At 31.2% G+C, this 21,224-nt stretch overlaps 1 protein-coding gene and 1 pseudogene across 1 annotated transcript; both read right to left on the reverse strand.

Moving 5' to 3' along the window:
* Positions 1–586: 586 nt before the first annotated feature.
* Positions 587–5,016, reverse strand: LOC114191147 (heparan-alpha-glucosaminide N-acetyltransferase-like). The gene is made up of 13 exons (XM_028080330.1): positions 4,861–5,016; positions 4,645–4,782; positions 4,348–4,429; positions 3,935–4,011; positions 3,348–3,457; positions 3,129–3,237; positions 2,929–3,045; positions 2,670–2,761; positions 2,396–2,462; positions 2,225–2,306; positions 2,026–2,117; positions 1,776–1,919; positions 587–895 (listed from the first exon to the last, which is right to left on the reverse strand). Exons 1-13 carry the CDS (start codon positions 5,014–5,016, stop codon positions 749–751), a joined length of 1,413 nt encoding a protein of 470 aa, XP_027936131.1. The 3' UTR covers positions 587–748.
* Positions 5,017–8,363: 3,347 nt separating this feature from the next.
* On the reverse strand, positions 8,364–19,006 carry LOC114191148 (annotated as a pseudogene).
* Positions 19,007–21,224: the final 2,218 nt, after the last annotated feature.

Here is a 21,224-nt window from a genome sequence, read left to right on the forward strand (position 1 = left end):
ATGAAATTTTAAGCTAATCTATACAAAATACAACTCCCACCTATTTATTTTCATTAAACGAAATGATATTTTAGTAACAATAAAAAATTAAACATAATATTTTTATATAATATCGTTAATTGAAATTGATTGTTTCATTTAAAATCGGCTAGCTTTTATCATATTCTAGATTGAAGATCTAAGAATTGTTAATCAAAACACCAAGAACTCAATTATATTTGTTTCGGTTGAATTAAATTCATAAACTGATTAAAAACAAGCACTATAATATTGACATGTGGGTATTTTAGCACTTCCTTTTGATATAAGTATACGATATATATAATTTGGATAGATATGAGAATAAAAAAAATCCGGTGAAACCGATATTTTTGGATTTTAATTTTTGTTTTTGTTTTGAAATGTCATTATCATATTGAAGCTCCATGTGCAATGATACAAATGAAATGATTATTTTGATGCTTGTGGTAGATATTTTGGTGCCCTGCGTTCATATTTTGCTTGTGGAACTGGTTCATTAAAAGGTAAGAAATTACCAAGTCACCAATTTTATAGAGTGAGTTTGGCAAGTAGTGCAAAGAAGTTGTGAATGATTGCAGGGTCCATCCACAATGAGATGAATGATACCGAAAAGAAAAACAAAGAGGGGTTGCATTATTATCTCTTTTTGAATTATAGAGTGACCAATTTAAACCACCAATGATTGCAAAGAAGAATTCAACATGGTTGATTGTGTAATTATAGATAACTAGACTTTCCAGTATATTCCCAATTTGTGGAAGATGCCAGCCACCACACCCCAGAAAGTGATTTCTGCAAATATGACATATAACAGAGTTCCCAACCTCTCTGAATGCCAAACATTGATAAACACATGATTCTCAATCCAGTTTACCTGATTCATGGTTTTCATATGCCATCAAAATTGTCAGCGATTCTAGCCACTTCTTCGTCAAATCTAACTTATGAAATAGATTATAAAAGTAATTCAAATAACATATCTACTTACTTGTATATTATATATTTATCTTAAACTTAATTAATAATTTTATCTATACATTGAGATTTTTAATTTGTTTTGGTCTTTATATTTTTATTTTTGACTCAAGTACTTATTTTTTTAAAGTGATTTAATTGAGTAAAAAAAAAATACTCAATTCATTAAATTGATGATAATGTTATCGGAAAGTATCCGTATCAAAATCCGAGTCTGACCAATATTAAAATTTAGGTTATTTTAACTTGAAAGGTGTCATATGTCAAATTCAGAAGAGTTTTAAAATAAAAGATATCTAGATTTTGACACGAGATAAATCTAGATATTTAAAAACGATACTTCTAAGTAACGTTAATGTCAATTTAACATAAGACATCATACTGAATTTTTCTAAAAAATAAGAACTAAATTAAATAAAAAACAAATATAAGAGACTCATCAAATATAAAGAACTCATTAAATATTTATCTAAGATCAAATTACTAAAAAATCTTTCTCTAGATTTGAGATATCGAACAATTTTAATATTTTAAAAATAATAGTTTTACTCTCCATGTTTAGTGAATTTCATTATTCATCCTATCTTATCTTTTCTATCTGTGATGAAATTTACCAAATATAAAAAGATAACCTCAAAATCAAGATTTGTGAAATCTAACGAGTAAGACTGATTATGACAGAAGACAGAAAAATATAGGAACTTAAAAAACATGCTTTATCTGAAAACAAGTTAGAAAGATATGATTGGTGAATTAAAGTGAAAAGATAAGGTTCTTACTAGTGAGTTATCTGGATCCTTGTAATACCATCCATTTACAAATGCTGCAAAGATGCCCTGTGCTGCCATAACAAACACCAGCATTGCATTCATTCCAATCCATTCCAAGAGCAAGAATGGAGTACGAAGCTTCCAAACATCTATCTGTTTCATTTTTCAGAAATACTATATAAGAATCATTATGAAATGGAACTATAAGTTAGGAAAATAACTAACATCTGAAATTAAGCAATCAGATTAATATATTTACCAGCAAGTAGAGTACAGAAAAGACAATTCCAGCTGCCCCAGCTGTGAAACAAACATAGCTCAAGCTGTATAGTTGCTTGTTGATTGGGATTGCTGCCATATTCAAATCTTTTGTCACATATTTTCACCAAATAAATATACATATATATTTATAGTTGGGGATTTAAAATCATAAGATATGTGACATGTATTAGTCTTACCATGAGTAAAATGAAGGATGAGGCCTATGGTGAATAAGACAAACCCTAGTGAGAGCCATTGCTTGAGCCTTTCGGAATGACCCTGAGAACAAGTACAAATTTACAAGAGAAAAACTTAGTGTGTGAACAAGTAGAAGAAGGTATGAGACATTATTGCGTTAAGTGTGTAACCTTGAAGTGAATCAAGACATGCCCATAGTGGATGCCAATGACACCAGAGAGGATAGCTGATATGGAACTATACACATAGAGAAGAACAGAACAATTTCAAAATATTTTCAAATTAATTATTGATTATTAATTTTATTTTCCGATTCAAATTAATTTTATTCATATAATCAACATATCAACTAAACTACAGAATAGTAAATAAATATTAATATTACGTTAAAAACATTAATGTTAGTTAAAGAATTAACGAATATATCAATGTATGGGGATAAACCTCAACAAGCCCTCCGGTTCAAAAGGAGCACGACACCATGATGGAGCGTTTTTAAGGAATGGGCCTTCAGCTGGAGAACTTAGTGTGCATTCCTGTAAAATGTTTTGGTAAAAAAATACATCATTGATTATTCATATGAGAAGAATTCATACAAATATCTTGAGGAACGTGTAAAATTTTTTTATATAGTTGTTCTTCCATAATTTTACCCGATGCGGGACTTGAACTTAAACTTATGGTTAACTCGGAGTAAACTGACCTTTGAGCGTGTCCAAACAGGCTGGGAATAGAGATGATTAACGCCCCAAACCTGTCTATCTACGTAGCCAACAGCGTTACATGCAGGACCTAGGTGTCCTCGCATTCCACATTGGATCTACAATCAGGAAACTCGCATCAACAAAACAACATAAACCTAGTAAAACAATATTAGTATCTAGACAGAGATTATGTTTGTACTGTGTATCTCTTTGCTTCCTGGCTGTTATAATCCACGAAACTCCAATCTGGAACGTAGAGGCTCAAGGTTGTAACCATGTAAATCACAAAGGCCACAAACCCACCAAACCTATGTAACACAAATATGTCTGCCATAAGTCATAGCAAAGAATGTAATTAAACTTTAAACATTGCAGTGTGGTTTTTGAGAATGAAATATGTTGCTTTCCTCACCATTGCCATTGATAAGCACTAAAAATGGAAAGCTGTCCCGGCTTCAGGGAAGAGGGTCTAAGCTTGGTGGTGTATGTCTCTATCAGCGCAACAACACAGTATACAAGGGCTATTCTCTGAATACACACAATATGCAGAATCATGGTTACTCAAGAACTGAGTTGTTCAAATTTATCATAATGGAATTTATGTTGTCGGCCTGTATTAATTTGAGTTAAATATGTTTTTAATATTTAAGTTTGGATGTAAAATTAAAATTTGTTATAATCTCAAATTTTAACGTAGTTTGATCTTCAAACTTTAAAAATGAATAATTTTTTTTATGTTAAATTTTTTGTGAGTTAAACGATATTTTATGATGACGTTTGAGTTGTTTATTTTATTTGACACATTTAAATTCAAATGACAATTTAAAACTCTGTTTAACATAATAAAAAAAGTTGATATGGTTGGATTAAAAAGATTATGTTAATTCATTTTTTAACTCTGTGAACTCAAATATATTCAAGTTTGGAATTGGAAAAAAATTCATTTTTACATCAAAATTCAAGAACTAGAAGTATTCAATCCTATTAAATTAGGTTCGTCCAAACCTGGAGAATGCCACACCATCGTATAAATCTCATGTCAACTCCATATGAGAGATCATCAGGTGCATGAGAATATCCACCTGCGAGTCCAATTCATCAATGCTGTGAATAATCTAACTCTGGTGGTTGAAGTATGTGAGTTATTATTGTAAATTGTTTACCACATGTACTGTAATTGAATTCAATTACAATGAATAACAAAAAGAGATGGGTTTGCATGATATGCATTGATGGTCCTACTGAAATTTCTGTGGCATTAATGGTAAATTAAATATATGCTTCAAAGTTTCATTTATTGGCAAATGGTCTAGTACCTCTACAACTTCAAAATCAAAATCAAAATCTCTGTTGTCAAGTTTGAGTTTAGTCTTGTGCACTAAATACCTTAAAAAAGTGAGCTAGAGAAGTTTTGTTACCTTGCAAAAGAACTCCCCAGAAGAGAAGTTTCAGTGTCCTAAGGATTATCTTCTTCACAGCATCCCTAACCTTGGGGATTCTCTGTGTTTTCACAAGTTTAAACCACAAAATTAGAAATGAAACAAGAGCCAACCATACACAACATCTTATAACAATATCATTCAGAAATGTTTCGAAACGTTCAATAGTCTCGGATCGTTCAGGAATAGAGATCAAAACAAAATCGTGACGAAATTCTTAAATGATATAAGACTATTGGATGTAGTAGAAAAAGAAAAAACAAGCCTCTTGAAGACCTTGAGTGCGAGAGCTATAGCAACTCCAACAATGAAAAGAAAGAAAGGCATAACGAAATCAGCCAATGTACATCCATTCCAAGGGGAGTGATCAATGTGTGGATAAGCTCCACCAGCATCATCTACTAGTACCATCACCTGCACATTTAGCATAGGTAACACAATCATACTCATATACATAAACCATCCTTTAATTACAAATTATGTAACACTAACCACTATGGTGAGACCCCTAAATGCATCAAGGGTTGCAACTCTTTTTGTCTTTTGCTTCACCGATGGTTGCTCTTGCTCCACTATTTGTTCAATGGAATCTCCATCACCATTATGCGGAGTGCTGAACCCTTCTTCCATTCTTTTAGCTTCATCCATGATACAACATTCACAATTTTTATCGAACCCTTTTATAACTCTTCCTCTTTTGGTGAAATTAATCAATACACTTAGTTGCCAATACTCAAGGGTGTAGGTGTAGGACACATATATATATACACACACGTCCACAAGAGACAGAAAAAGGGTCTTTGGTAGAAAGACAGAAAATGGAACCACATTCTCGTTTGACTGAGAAACTCCGTACGTGAAATGCATGCCTTAATTTTAGCATCATATCTTATGCGGGTGTTTCGAGAAAACATTACTCATACAATATTAATGAAATATGAATCTAATTCATACATAAAGAATTTACACATCTCTTAACTCAAAACTTTAAGACAATAAGATCATAAATTTTCATTTTTTATGTTCAATTTTTTTATTAACGTAAGATTTAGACTTATATTTAAATTCCAAAAATAATATATTTAAAATTATTTAATTAGAAAAATTCTGCATAAAATAGTTTAATCATAAATCTTTTAAACAAACAAATAAAATAATCATGAATCAACTAACAAGGTGGTGCGTGTTAAAGAGTGTAACTGGTATTTTGTTTTTTGTTCCCTGCTAGAGAAACCAGAATTGCAGTAATATAATCTAATTGTCAATCTCTCACGACAAAAACACCTCTGTCCTTTTGACCAAAATTCGTTAACACTTTGGTTCATTTGATGTGTGCGTAGATTACCAAGTACGGTTTTTTTTGTTAGGATGATTTATTTTATGGACCGAATCTTGGATTGAAATATCTAATCTTTAAAATGACATACTCTTAACATCACTTTCATTCCATTTATACTAAAATTATAAATTTTTGTTAGGATACAATAATAACACAGGGGAAAATCATATTTTGATTCCCACAATTTGACTCTCATTTTATATTTTTTTATGTGACTTAGTGTGTGACATTGATTGATGTAGCACTACAAGAAAAGTCATGATTAGAGTCCCAATAAAACCCACCCCAAAGTAAAGAAGCAAACGCTAATGTGTCAATGAGTTTTCGACCCTTGCCATGTACAAGTAAGCTTTTCAATATTTGAGTGCGCTTTAACAATTGGAAGCAAATTAGATACGGTCAGACCCATTCAAAGGCAATTCTCATTTTTTGTGTAGCTTCATTTTTGCGTCCCAACTACCTGGCACCACCATCTCTATTAATTTAAAATAAAAACTTGCAATGGCCATGTCCTTTATAAATATATTTTTTTAAAATTATTATGATGAGTAGAGTCGGTTAAACCATTTGTAAACGCATGCTAACTTTTTGTTAATAATATATTTTGTAGTGTGGTATTAGCTTCCACATAACCCTCATGAAATGTTTTTTTTTTTAAAAAATTAATTTATTAGGTAGCGTGGGTTTGGCCGTCTTTAGGCCATGCTAACTTAATTTTTTAAATTAATTTATTAATTAGAGACGGCCTAGCCATTTCTTGGCCCACTTTAACTTTTTTTTTTAATTATTTATCTTGTAGCAACGGCTTGGCCGTTTCCAAGCTCACGCTAACCATTGCTTGTTACTGTGCGTTCAATTTAAAATAACGGAAACCAAAATCTAAAAATATGCATATCTGCCAAACAAGACCAAATACCCAAAATTATACCACATACAACTCAATATGCAATCACATAAAAAATTATAGATCCAAATTTCAACATCCATTATACCATTCCAAATTCAAAATCATTTACACCAAATACAACTTAGTATTCAATAACTCAATAACCTGAGAAGACTCAAAATTAATTATACCATTTAAGATTCAAAGATATGTCTAGAAATAAACAACTTCAACCCACATTATAAGAGACTATGGTTCTACAAATTCCAAATGACAAACATATGTTTGGAAATAAACAAGTTTAGCCCATTAAACCAAAAAAGAGTGCATTGTAATGCCTCTACAAATTTCAAAATGACATATAATTGCATAAAGACCTAACCAAAAAGTGTTTCTAAATATTACATAGCGTTTCAAAAGTAGGTTCCATTGGGCTTGAAGATGGTGGGCTTGGAGTGGGTGAAGTGTATGACCTACAAAAGTAATGAAATAACTAAAATAAATTAGGTAGCACAAAATGTAGCAAATAGAACGGAATGTACAAGTTAAAAAAATAGTTTTACATGTGAATTAATTTATCTCACATTGGAGACGAACTTCAAGAAAGGAGGTGGTCATCGTGGTCTTCAACATAGTCAGGATGGACTTCACTGGGACCCGTTGAAGCAATGGCGGAGCCACGATGGGGCAGGGAGGTGCCTCGGCCCCCTCCAATTTTTTTAATTTTTTAAAATTATATATATTTAGAATTTTTAAATTATATATATTTTTAAAATTTTTAAATTATAGTTATCACTTTAAATTAGATAACAGTATACCAAAAATTAATGAAAATTAAATTAGGTATTTTTTTATTTCTTTTATAAAGTACAACATTTAATGTTAATAAATAATACAATATAAATTTGAATATAATAAAATAAAATTTTTAAGATAATTTGTATTTTCTTTTCACATTGTTTTTTGAGTTTTTTTACTTATTGTACTCATATCTCATCTTTACCTGATTTCTTCTGTTATTGAATAAAAAAAACTTAAAACAGAAACTTATTATTTATGTCCTCATTTTTTTCATATCTTTTCTTATTCTTAAAGAAAAAAAATATTTTGTCTCACTTAGGTAGTGCAATAATTATTTAATATTTAGCCATTTTTTTTATCTCATTACCCTTTTGTATATCCATTTTTTATGAATATAGAAGAGCAAGTAATGTATTATGTGATTTTTTATAGATGATTTTTAATTGTAACTCGATCATCATACTTTTTTTAGTAATTATGTCTCTTAATTTTTTATTATATTATACTAAAAAAAATTTGGTCTTAAACTTGTTTTATAGATAGGCATATTGATAAAAAATAAAAGAATAAATTCATTTTTAAAATTGATAAAAAAGAAGGGAATATGAGAACAAGACAATAAGGTTGCTTATAGCATAAGCATAACAATGATGAAATGAAAGTTTGTGATGACTTTTGAATTGATATGTGCACATTAGTAAAATGGAAAATGAATATTTTACATATAATATGATTATTTACATTGAACAAAAAAATAGCTGAAAAATTTAGTTATTATTCAATTATTTGATAAGTTAAAAAATATGAAAAAACGAATGACAATCATTTAGATATGTGTATTTTCTGTTATAATTATAACTATATTAAATTATGTATTAATTTTAAGTGAATGAGTGACCAAAATGTTAAATATATAAATTTTAAGTATATTATTTTGGCTCCCCCATAAATCTTAGTCAAGATCCGCCACTACGTTAAAGTGTTGCGAACATTTCGGTCCTGCATCATCACCATTTCTTGACGTATCAACCTCAGTGTGTCTTCCACTTGTGCATACTTTTGCATTGCCACATTAGCAGTTTTTTGTGCTTGCTCGACTTGTTGACGGAGTCGTTCATTCTCAGCATAGTGGTCAATATAATCCGTGGCAGCAGTTACAAAGAGGGGTTGACTAAGGGATGACACTCCATGGCAAATGTTGGAAGCCAAGTTAGCAGTTCCATAAACCCTACCTTTACTCTTGCCTCCAACAACATCCTTCCAACACTGAATTTTTGTTACTGCATTTAATTGTTGGGGCTCAGATGCTGATATGGAACTCTCTACATGAATGGTTCTCAACCGCTCATGATATATTTATCATATCATTCAAATATATGGTAACATGACTCTCTTTTTTCAAAATATTCCCTTATTTTTCTTATATCTATCAATATTATTTAAACATATATTTATATTATTCACATATTTGAATAAAATCAGAAATGGTTGATATTTTTTGTCCATCATGAATAAGAAGAAGAAAAGAGTAATAGTAAGAAGCGTATTTGAAGTGACGAAAATAGATAATTAGATTTTATGGTTTTGAGAATTTAAGAGAAAACATGGAATTGGGTTCAAATGAAAGGATTGGGGGCAGAGGTGGGGTTTGGTGGGTGTGTGTTTCTAGGCTCTAAGTTGTTGTTCCTGTATTGTTATTGCAAAGGGAAGCTTCGGATTTTGAGGTGCATGAACCATTCATTGTTTTGAACAGAAAATGCATATGTATCTTTCATCATCTTTCTCACTTTTCAATTTCCTCCATATCTCATATCTTCCATCACTCTTCTCTCCCCTCCCAACTCTTCATATATGAAACCACACGTGTAGTTTCATGTTTCATTGTGTAAAAGATATTCTTTTTTATATTATTCTTTTGCCATATTCATGTTTTTCAATTAAAGAAGTGGTTTCAATGCCAGGTTCAGAAAATACAAAGTCTTGAAAAACTAGAACTTGGTAAAAAAACAACCCTTGGTGATAAAATTCTTAGATTACTTAAGAGAGAACAAAATTCTTGGTGACCTTTATCTTACAACCAACATGAAATAATGTGACTTACAACTCACTTCATAATTCTTATTCATATTCCCAGTTGCAGGTTGTACTAGAGTGTTTACCCACATCCTAAATTATTAAAAAAAAAATCAAATGCAATTAAAATTCAAATGTAATTAAAATTCACTTTAACCAAACCAGCCTTAGAACTCTCGAGCAGTGGAAGAATAATGTGAAATAGAAAGTGAAAGTGTAATTTAAAGTAAAGAATGAGAGGAAAAGTGGAGGGATGAAAGATGACTATATACAAGTGTTTTCCTATGTTGCAAGGTATTTGTAACATCCCTAAGAAATATTACTTAAATAAATAAAGATAGGAAAATAAAACGGCACGATATTATTGTTCCCACGCGGGAAAATTTAAAATGTTTAAACATTTTCGCACGCAACATCTCTCAGAATCCAGGTAAACCCCTGGGTCAACAATTACATGTTTAATGGTTAATAAAGAATTTGATTGTTTAGGTTTGAACCCATAACCCAACAATTACCAAGTCAAATGCACAACCAATTCAACCAATCATGTTTTCACCCATATGTAAGAACAAATGAAATAAATGCACACCATTGTCCCTACATAAGTCTCATGCCTTTCTCTTTCACCCAGACAACTCCTCACCGTTTTCTATATACCCACTCTTTCATTCACCACAAATAAAAACAAATTATTCTCTCTTCTGAAACTATTTCCTAAACTTTTCCTTGGCATGGAGAAACAATGCAAGACTACACTAAATTTCCCATTGGCACATTGTCAAACACAAACCACACACCCTCAACAAAAATGGGAATCACAATACCCTCAAACAATAATTTCAAAACATGAAAAACATCATTCAGATTCATGGTTGACCATCATAACCCCAAAAGAAAAAAAACAAATGAGGGTTTATGGGACATAATGCTTACCTAAATGCATACCTCACAGAGGCACAAACTCGTGAACCAGTCTTCGAAGCTCGAAGCTGCAACCTACTACGGCGAAACGTGAAGCCTTTATTCAAGATTGTGTTGCGCAAAGAAGACTAAAAGTTGGAGCGGGAAATGTTGAAACTGGGAAGTAAAGAGAGAGAAAAATGGCTGAAAATGAGATAAAAGAGTGGAATGTGAAAATATGGGAGGCGGCAAAGTGCGAGAAGTAAGAGAAAGTAGTGCAGCTTTCTTGAATAAAATAATACATTGTATTTGCTACAACACAACTTTCAACTTTTCTATAATAAAATAATATTTCAATTTTATGTTCCCTTTTGCGTCGGACAAACCCTTATACCCAAATTAATAGCTAGCGTGGGCTCAGCCCACGCTATACCATCCCTAATATAATGTACTTCTTATACAATGACACGTGGCTTAATAATGAAATTTTGGAAATTTAATATAACTGTGCGACTTGTTATGTAGGCCACTAATACATGTGGTGCACCTTTTTGTGATTTATTTTTTTCTTTTTCTTTTTTATAATGAACGCTGATGGACTGCTATTTGCTTCCTACACCATGTCAAGCTAATATATGGAAGCTATTTTCATGTTTTCTTGTAGTGATTGTTCTACGATGTTAAAGAATGAAACTCAACTTTAATCATACGAAATTAATTTGCAAAATAAGATTTACCATTATTTATATAACATAATATATATATATATATATATATATATATATATATATATATATATATATATATATATATATATATATATATATATATATATATATATATATATATATATATATATATATATATTGCAAAAGTAGTTGCACCGAGAGCGTGCGTGATTTGCGTGATTTTTTCATTCACTTTCGGATGTAAATATGGTGCACTATTGCAACCATATAATTTAAACTGAATAATTAATCACTACACTGAATAATTATTTTTTGTCACTAAATTAGTCACTCATAAAATATTTTCTTGAAGTTTTAATATAATTCAAATTAAGAAAATAAAGTTTACAAATGTATACTCGTATTTTCTAAATATATGTCAATTATAAAGATTAATTAAGTTAAGAAGAAGGGTTGTGGATGATCCCAATTCCTTTTTCTTTTGGTGACAAATTATTGAAAGTTGGAAAGCATTTCTGCGTCTAAATTTCAATTATGCTATCCAAGTCAATCCTATTTTGTTAGCAATTGCAGTAACAACATTTTTCGCAATCTTGATCATTTCGCTTATAGAATTATTAGACATTAACTGTACATCACCAACTATTTAAATATTATAATGTTAAAAAGTTATTTCCCTTTTGAAAAGTTCCGAAGCCTGTATTCTTTTTACGTTTGGATGAGAGAACAAAGTGGAAAATTAAAAAAAGAAAAGAAAAATAGGATAAAAAGTTGAGTAGTTTGATGAAAGAATAAAAGAGTGAAAAGACAAAAAAAAAAAAGAGTAAAATGTTGTACGAGTTTTGATTGACGTAATAAAAATAATATATGTATATATATATATAGAAATAATTTATAAAATACTTTTTTTAAGAAATAACTTTATATAAAAACATAACAATATAAATTAGTGTTAAAACAAATTTTAAATTAAAATAACTTTTTTTATTAAATTTTAATTAATATAAAATTATATCAAAATAAAAATATATTAATATAAATAAATTTACAAAGTATCAAATTTAAAATTAGTTCATTTTATTTAATTTATTATTTTCATATTTTATTTTCTTATGTATTATAATAAATTAACTATTAATAAAACAGTAAATTAAATTATTTTATTTTCTATTTCAATACTTTTTTACTTAATTATTTATTTTATTCTAATATAAACATATTAATAATATAATTGTTAATAAATTTTTAACCTATATAGTTTAAGAGTAAATAATAACAAAGTATTTAAGAATATGATTTAAAACTTAATTAATTAGATTCTAAATATTTTAAACTTATTTGTTACCGAAAATCCAAAGATTAACAAAATGAAAAGTAAATTGGTTTATAATATTTCAGATCTTTGGTTTCCCATAAAAGAAGTTATTTTCAGATAAATGTAATCTTTTAAACATCTAGAAGAGAAATTCTCACTTAATTGAATCATGTGTTGTTTCAAATTTTGCCTTTACAACAATAAAACTTTCTTTTTTTTCTTCTGACCTCCTCAATTACTTCATTTACTTAAAAACAATATAGATCGATATTTTTAATAAGAAGTATAATATCTAAAATATTGTTTAAAAGATTACATAAAGACATGTATTTGAAGTAATTTGAACTTTTAATTAAGACAATTTAAAAGAAAAAAAAAAGAGAAATAGAAATATAAAAGGTAAGTTGAGAAAAAATATAAAAAATAAATTGGAATATATAGTTGTTTGTAGAGTAAAGATTAGTAAAAATGGAATAGAAAATTAGTTTTAAATAAAATTATGCAATTTTTACACTAGTCTTCTGATCAATAACGTTTGACATATTTCGTATAATTGTCGATTAGTTTAGTTGATATAAAAAAAAAAATGCATACTTTTCACTCTCTTTTTTTGTCAGAGGATTCACTAAACTTCTTACACACATTCTATATCATATCTATTAATTCAAACAACCAATCTTTATTAATAGTCAAATCCAAACGTGTCCCACTTTACATAAGAAAAATATTATCAAAAAGTTCACATCATGCATGTTTGACCCCAAATTAAGGGAAGGAGTCAAACAATCTTTAATTAAGAAATGAGTTTGTGCGTAAAAGAAGGAAAACATATTTGAAAAGAAATTAAAAAGTTATAAACATAAATATTTAGTAGATAATGTGTTAAAGCATCTTTAAAATATAAAATAACAAAAAATGGATACGTTCCGTTTAAAACTTGGTAGTAGTAATAAGTTAATAATTGTATAAGTGAGCATGAAATTAGTGGTCGTAGCACAATGTGTGGATTTGACCATTGCCCACATCTTCGTTTGACCGTTGTTATTCGATCAAGAGAAAGGATAATAATGATTACATTAGCTCCATTATGCTTAATTTCACCAACTAATCTTACTCTTACTTTGGATCTTCATTGTTTGCAATTAATATTCAATTGCTCACAAATCCACAAAGTTTGTTTTATAAAGTTAATAAAAAAAAGTAGAATAAAAATTCGAAAGAATTTATTGAAAAATGATGTAAGGTATAAACAGTTTCTTCCCAAATAATTCTAGACGCAAAAAAAGTAAAAAAAAAAATAGTTTTTCTATAAACTAACTAAATTATTTTTTACATAAGTTAATTTATGAACATTTTCTCATGTAACTTTCATTTTTTTTATTTGGCGTGTGTAATTCTAGACACAAAAAAGTAAAAAAAATGGAATTAGTTTTTCTATAAACTAACTAAATTAATTTTTACATAAGTTAATTTATAAACATTTCTCATGTAACTTTCATTTTTTTTATTTGGGGTGTGTGCAAGATATCATTAATAAATGGTTAAGTATCTTTCTTAGTCTCTTAACTTGTATGCGAAATTAGAATTTGTTTCTTTCGAATAATTAATACAAAATTGATATTCATATTTTAACGGATGGAATCCATCCTCCAGAGCCAATGACGTTAACTTTTAGTTGACATATCTAACAACCTGAGTGCTTCTCTCTTTATTCTTCTTAATGCATGCATGGGAGAGGGTTTACCTTATTGAATAAGAGCAATATGGTTTTCTTGCAATCTGCCTTTGATAAAGAAAAGTACTCTCTAAAGCCAGAAGCAATGCAACTTCAACAATTTCTATGCACACTGATTAAACCACCTGATGAAGGATTGTCCCCAACCAAGGATGGAGGCACATGTTTAAGAAGACTAAACATGTTTAGAAAGGAAGTTCACTAATCCTTCATCCCTTTCATTTGTGTTTGTTATTTTTGATTCCCTAAGTTGACTTAGTTGAATAAACCTTAGTTGACTTGTTGACCTTTGACTAGGTTTGACTTGTTGACTAGAGTTGACTTGACTTAAGCCAACATGCTAATCTATGTTTATTTGCTTTGTAGGTTAATTATGAGTAAGAAAGCAATGCTAGGTGTCGCATGATGATTGGTGATTGGGGAGCATAAATGATGTGGAAGAGAGAGTAAAGCAAAGGCATAAAGCATAAAGTAAAATGCATAAAGCAAGTGTACCTACGTACCTTTAGTCTCCTTTGTTTTTAGCACACTTTGGCCACTTTTTGGAGATATATGAGACACATTCTTGGTCTCCTTTTGTGCTAGAACGAAATTAGCCTTGCACAGACCATAGTTAGCTCTTTTGTCTTTCATTTTTGTAACCTTATTTGTCCTAGTTTCTAGAAGCTAGGGTTAAGTTTTTGTAGAGACATCCTAGGTATCTTTTATTTGCATAGAGGTCCCTAAACTCTTCTATATAAGGGGTGCTCCTAGACATGTAAAAGGGTTCAACATTTTGAAGTAAAAACACTCTTGTGTCTTAACCAATTCTGAGAGTTTCCTCCCTACGGAGTGAATACTTTTAAGCCTCATCTTGCATAGCAAGTGGCGGCACACATCCACTCATCTTCAAGGTTGCCATGGCTTCTAGCACTACAAAAAAAATTAATTTTAGTAAGGGTTATATTTGACATTTCTGGGGGTTTTAACCTCCACTAATGGTTTTACCAGGGGTTTGGAATTCCCCTGGGAGAATCAGCGTGGCTAACAGATTACCAGGGGTTTTTATCAACCCCTGGAAAAACGCAACTTACTGGGGGTTTACAAAACCCCTAGTACTGCTTGGGTTTTCCGGAACCCCCACTACTGCCTGGGGTTTCTGGAACCCCCGCTACTGTCTAGGGTTTCTGGAACCCCCGCTACTGCCTGAGGTTTTTGGAACCCCTACTACTGTCTGGGGTTTTTGAAACCCCTGCTACTGCATGGGGTTTAAAACCCCCACTACTGCCCTGTCTGGGGTTTGAAACTCCTAATGCTATCAATGGTTCAAATCTCCATTTGTCGACAATTAGCTCTAAATAATTTTCATTAGAGTTCCTTTTTTGTTTTTTTAGTGTTTTTTAATAATACATAAATCCTAAAATAAAATAAAAATTATAAAAGACAACAATTTTAGATTTTTAGTATTTATAATTTACAAATAACATTTATAAAAGGAACAAAGAACAAAAGTCTACAATTTTAATATAAAACAATGTAAATAACAAAGCGTAAAAATTAAAATTAATAAGTCATCAGTACAGTGTTAGTTGCTTTCATCTCAGACTTCTCTGTTGTACCTTTTGCCATATATTCTTGTTCAATGGTATCTTTTAGGATGAACAACCTCTTAATTGCAATAGGGCCAGTCATTTGCCTGGCTTCTCTAAAATTTGTTTCTTCCTTGTTCAGATGATACGCATCAAGCATGATCTTAATCCACTTGTGCAGCTCCTGTGGGGTGCTGTTTAACCACATCAAAATTAAAGCAATATATCATATTTATCGCAACAATAAGATAATAGTTTAGAATGAACCAGAAGGAAATTCTCTCACGTGTATTGAGCATAAGGGTCTTTGGCTTCATGTTCATCACCAGGGTAGAAAGCTATTGCCAACACATAGAATCGCTCCTCAGGATCTATGATGTTTAACAAATGCTTCAGTAGCTTTATTTCTTTTGGAGTGATACTCCTTAGGATGCTCTTTGTGGCCTTGTACAATTGATACATTATATCTTTCACCTGCGCAGAATAAAGCAAGCTTGTTGAGCACAAATCATAATGCAATCTAGTAATATCTTCTAAGCTTGAGCAGTCAAAATTAAGGACCAACATGCTAATGAACAAGAAGGAAGACGTTCAGATTATATCGATTGATTTATAAATCAGAACCATCAATTTAGTTTGTTTCATTCCTAAGACCACAGTAAAAGATTCGTACTTTAGCTTCCTATCCTGGTAGGTATTAGTATTATATAGGGAAAGACACGAAAACCTCTTAAAATTTCCATCCCATGTAACTTCATAGTCATAATCAATGTATGTAATAATGCAACTATGTGAAGAATTATGCTGAAAGATGGTCGATATTAATGCCTTTCTGACTATCTGCAATATGACATAAACAACCACCATTTTTCTTTGAAGTCCTGTAAAACTTAAAAAATAAGAATGCAAGTCAAAACCTTTTAAAATTAGCAGAGCAAGCAGAAAGCAACAGAAAAAAAAATTTATGTATGTTTATACACCTACAAGAGAAGCACACTCTATTTGATTTTAAGTTTTATAGAGCCTTTTATTAATATTTGTTGGGGACAATTAGAAATCCATGTCCTATCTTCCAAAAGGATGGAATACAGAACAAATCCAAGGGACATCATAAAATTCACACCTCATTCTTCATCGTTGTAGAATATTTTGCTTTAGCCCAAGCACTGCTTATCAACAATATCAATGAAGAATCAAGTTCCTTTGCCTTTGCAAGACTTTTGATCTTCTAACAAGTAACATCAATAGAAGGAGAATTGAGGATATCATCAAATTTGGCATGTGCAGCATCTAACGTGTCCACAACCTCTAGAGTATTATCATATGCACTGACAGTTGACAAACATCTACTCTCCAGCCTAGAAATCCTTGTTCAAAACATGCCAATGGCACTCATAAGAAACATCCTACACAAGAAGCAGGATCACAAATGTTATCTTTGTCCAAGGTGCAAGGGGAAGACTTATTATGTATATTTAATGGCAAGATCAACATTAAACCCCAAAGCTTAATATTGTAAACATCTACTAGACAAATCTTAAACTTCTCACATCTTCTTCCTTTCTAAAAGAAATCTAATTTTATGATCAGTTCATTCTCTCTTATTACAAGTTACAACTATAAACATTCTTAACAATTTTACTCATTTCTTCTGGTGATTACTGGTTACAGAATCAACAATAGTTGAGCCAAATACCCAAAACCAAACATTTATTTATACTTCTGCATAATTACCATCATGGTCTTCCAAGCTGTCATATGTTTCTGAAATAAGAGAGAGGTAGTGGAAGAATTCTCCTGTAAAATCCCTACGCCTTCGTGCAACTATGGCATTAATGTCTGTTGGGCTATCTTGTATTTCCTTGAGGAGTTCACAGTGTACTTCCATTTCATCATCAATCTGCAATGCTTACTCCTGATCAAACAAAAATTGGGAAAGAAGATCTAAAGCCAGGCAACTCCCTAAATATGAAATTAAACTTTATTGTACAAATTTGCACCCATCCAAGTTATCTACAAACTAAACTAACTATGTTAACTAATTAACCTACTCTAACATGACACCTAAGCAGATAATCATTTTAATAGTCACTAGTCAACACAGGTTATACCTACTGCTCAGAGGTGTCGCTTGGAGTTCCTAACTTGATGCAACAGGTGGTACTCCAACTGGAATGAGGGACACTTCAAAAGTGCAAATTCACGTAGCATTGCTAGTGCTCTTCTCAATTGATACCTTCTTGAACATTTCAATTCAAGCTTGGCAACTGCTCAAGTGGCAATATAAGCTCCTACAACTCAGCAGAAGTGTTAATTGATGTTCTTTTAAGCTTCCATCAATTGAATCAAGGATTGGATATCAAATTCAAAAATTCAACTATGGGTTACCTTCTGGTCAACTCTGCATAATTGTTGGTTAACTCTGCATAATTGCCAAAGATGATTTTGATTTGTATGTGCTAGCTGATTTTAATCACCATTTCTTTACTGACCTTGCTTTATATTGTTGCACTAGAATCATAAAACACAAGTTAGTACTATTATGTATTCAAAACTACCTAAACTAGACAAGTCATTAACTAACCTAAAATTACTTAAAACTATAAACCAAGACTGCACCTAAAATTTACCTTCTGTAATAAGATTTATGAATCAACAAAACTATATGACTACAACACAAAGTACTATTAATTTACACTAAACTACTTAAACTAACTAGAAACTAGTCTAACCTACACTAAAACTAAGCTACAATTACTAACCTTTAGAATTTTTTTTTATTTAAAGGAACAAAAAAAGGTTTTGAATATGTGAAACCTTCGAAATAAGCATTGGTAAAAGATGAAACAAGTGAACATAATAAGATCGTATGAAAATTTAAGACATAGATCATGGAAGAAATCTGAGTGAGTTATGGCATGAGTAAGAAAGATGAAATCAAAAGAGGAAGATGAAATCAAAAGCAATGACACAGGGAAACTAAATCGAAAGCAAGAAAACGAAATTGAAAGCAATGACACATGGAAATGAAATCGAAAACAACAGGGAAACGAAAACGAAAACGAAAATGAAATCGAAATTGAAATGAGACGAAACTGAAATTAGACAGATGAAATCGAAAGACAAAGAACGCTAAAAAGCAAGGAGACAAAATTGCGAGCAAGGGAGCAAGGAAAACAATCTTCATTACCTTGAACTTCAAACAAGAATGGTGGAGGTACAATGGAGGCACAGACGCGAAGGCACGGTGGAGGCACGATGGTGACGCACACGAAGCCTGAACCTAGGTTAACACGATGATGAGGAAGAGCTAACGGAAAAGGCAAAGTCATTTAATTAAAAACGATGAAAGGGGTGGAAAAGGAAAAAAATAAAAGGAGATTTCATGGGGTTCTTAAAAAACCCCTAGTATTTTAAGAGGGTTTCTAAAACCTCTACTATGTGTATTTCTTACTAGAGGTTATTAAAACCTCAACTAAATAACCTCTAGTAAAATTATGTATTTTTGTAGTGTAGCCTAGCCTTGTAGTGGCGTGCTTCTCACATTTTTACCATTCCTTTTCTTTCCATTTTATGTTTTCTTCTCCTTTAATTGTTCTTGGTTTTATATGGTTGATGTGCTTTCCATTTCTTTTTTGTTTTGAATCAATCCATCATCTTCTTTTCTTGAGCTTTGTGAAAGGAACCTTCACATCTAGATAGCTTGCTATCTTAATGTCCAGTGGGGATTTCTTTGAGTTTTCTTAACAACTCTTCACCATATTCCATAATCTTAAAAGAAAACAAGATAATCCTTCATCATTTGGTATCTAGAGCTTAGGTTATCTTGAATATGGTGTTTTTCATGTGCTAACCTTGTCTTTTTGTAGCTATCTTGTTATGGTTTAAATCCACTTCCACTAGTGCTGGCAGAAAACATGACGATTTTAAAACATTAAACTACACCAGCTTAGTGGTCCAAAAATTACGTTTTTGGTGTCAAAAAAAAGCTCTTCGAGTCTCGCTTCCAACAACAAAAGAACCAACGCATTTGGAGTTCTGTGGAGAGAGTTATGATAAAATTAGTGAGCAAGGGTCAGATCTGCCAAGAATACGGGAATCAGCGTTTTCAGGTTATGTTGTGGCAGTTTGGCTACGGTTTTTGGACCTCTTTAAACTCCTAAATGTGGTTCGATAACATGTCTTTGGATGCTTAGTCTTTGAGTCTCAAATCCATGAGTTTAAATGCATGATAGCTACATGTTTGTGTCTTTGTGCATGTCATGTTGAGTCTTTAAATGTGTCTAACTTTTGCTTGAGTCATATGTCATATGTTAACTTGAAGTTTTCTTGTTCTTGTTATTCCAAGTATTTGAATGTAGCATTCACTTTATATCTTGCTTGATGTATGCTCCATGAAATTGATTTTGGCCTAAATCTTGAGGAACTAAGTGTCCAAGCCACCTAAAACTCTTTCTCATCATTTTATGAAACTAGTTGTGAAAGAAGAAAATTTTGCACCAATTTTTGCCTAAGAACCAAGAGCAACCTTGCTCCTTGGTGAAATAAAAGTGTGTTTTTCACTAGGTGTTATGCTACTAGTTTTCATACTTGAGAATTGGGTGATATTGGCTAATTAGTTTCATGCTTTAACTTGGTTATGATCTTTCTTGGTGTATGCATGATTTAAGACTTGAAGATGCTTGTTCAAGTGCTTTCCATGGAGTCTTTAAAATGTGATTTTCTTGTTTTAGTCTTGTTAAAAGTTTTGTCTCAAACTTTTCTTCTTTAGAGTTTAACTTTCCTTGTTTTTGTACTTTTCTTGCTTGTCACTAGGTGTTCTTTGTTTTGTCTTAGTAGTTTTATTTTCATGAAACTCTTGGGGTGTTGTGGCCGAATCACTTGTCTTGCATTTGAAAGGTTTTGAACAAGTTTTTAAAAGTGTTTGCTTCACTCTTTTGGTGGATTTTGAGTGCTAGCCTTGCCTTGTTACTTTGGGAGTGTGATCTAAACACTTGGGTTGGATTTGGTCTCGATTTTCATGTTGTCTAACCCCTAATCCATTTATTTTGTCTCGGATTTGAGTGTTTTTGTTGTAGGAATCATGGCAAGTTCATCAAATGCACATACACCAAACAAAAACAATACATTGATGAGATTGCTTCAGGATTTGGAGTTGTCTAGGAAGGAGGCCTTTAAACAATTGAGAAAAGACAAGGAGCAAAGCTACCTAAGAATCCAAGAGCACATTCAAAGGCTTGAAGCTAGGGAGCAAGAAAGAGAAGCTAGAAAAAGAAGGCTTTCTAGGCGCAACCCATAACAAAAGAAGCAAACTCCAAAGATTCCTAAGTTCTATGGTGGAAGTGATCCCAAAATCTTCCTTGATTGGGATGCTAAAGTTGAGCAAATTTTTAATGAAAATCATGTAAAGGATCAAGCACAAGTTGATCTAGTAGTTTTAGGATTTTTGGAGTATGCCAATACTTGGTGGCATAAAGCTTGTAAGAATTATGACCAAGGGCCATCCGCGGCTTTTTGGATAGACATTAAAACTCTTATGCACACTAGATT

The sequence above is a fragment of the Vigna unguiculata genome, chromosome 7 (assembly GCF_004118075.2).
Source record: "Vigna unguiculata cultivar IT97K-499-35 chromosome 7, ASM411807v1, whole genome shotgun sequence".
Lineage (NCBI taxonomy): Eukaryota > Viridiplantae > Streptophyta > Magnoliopsida > Fabales > Fabaceae > Vigna > Vigna unguiculata.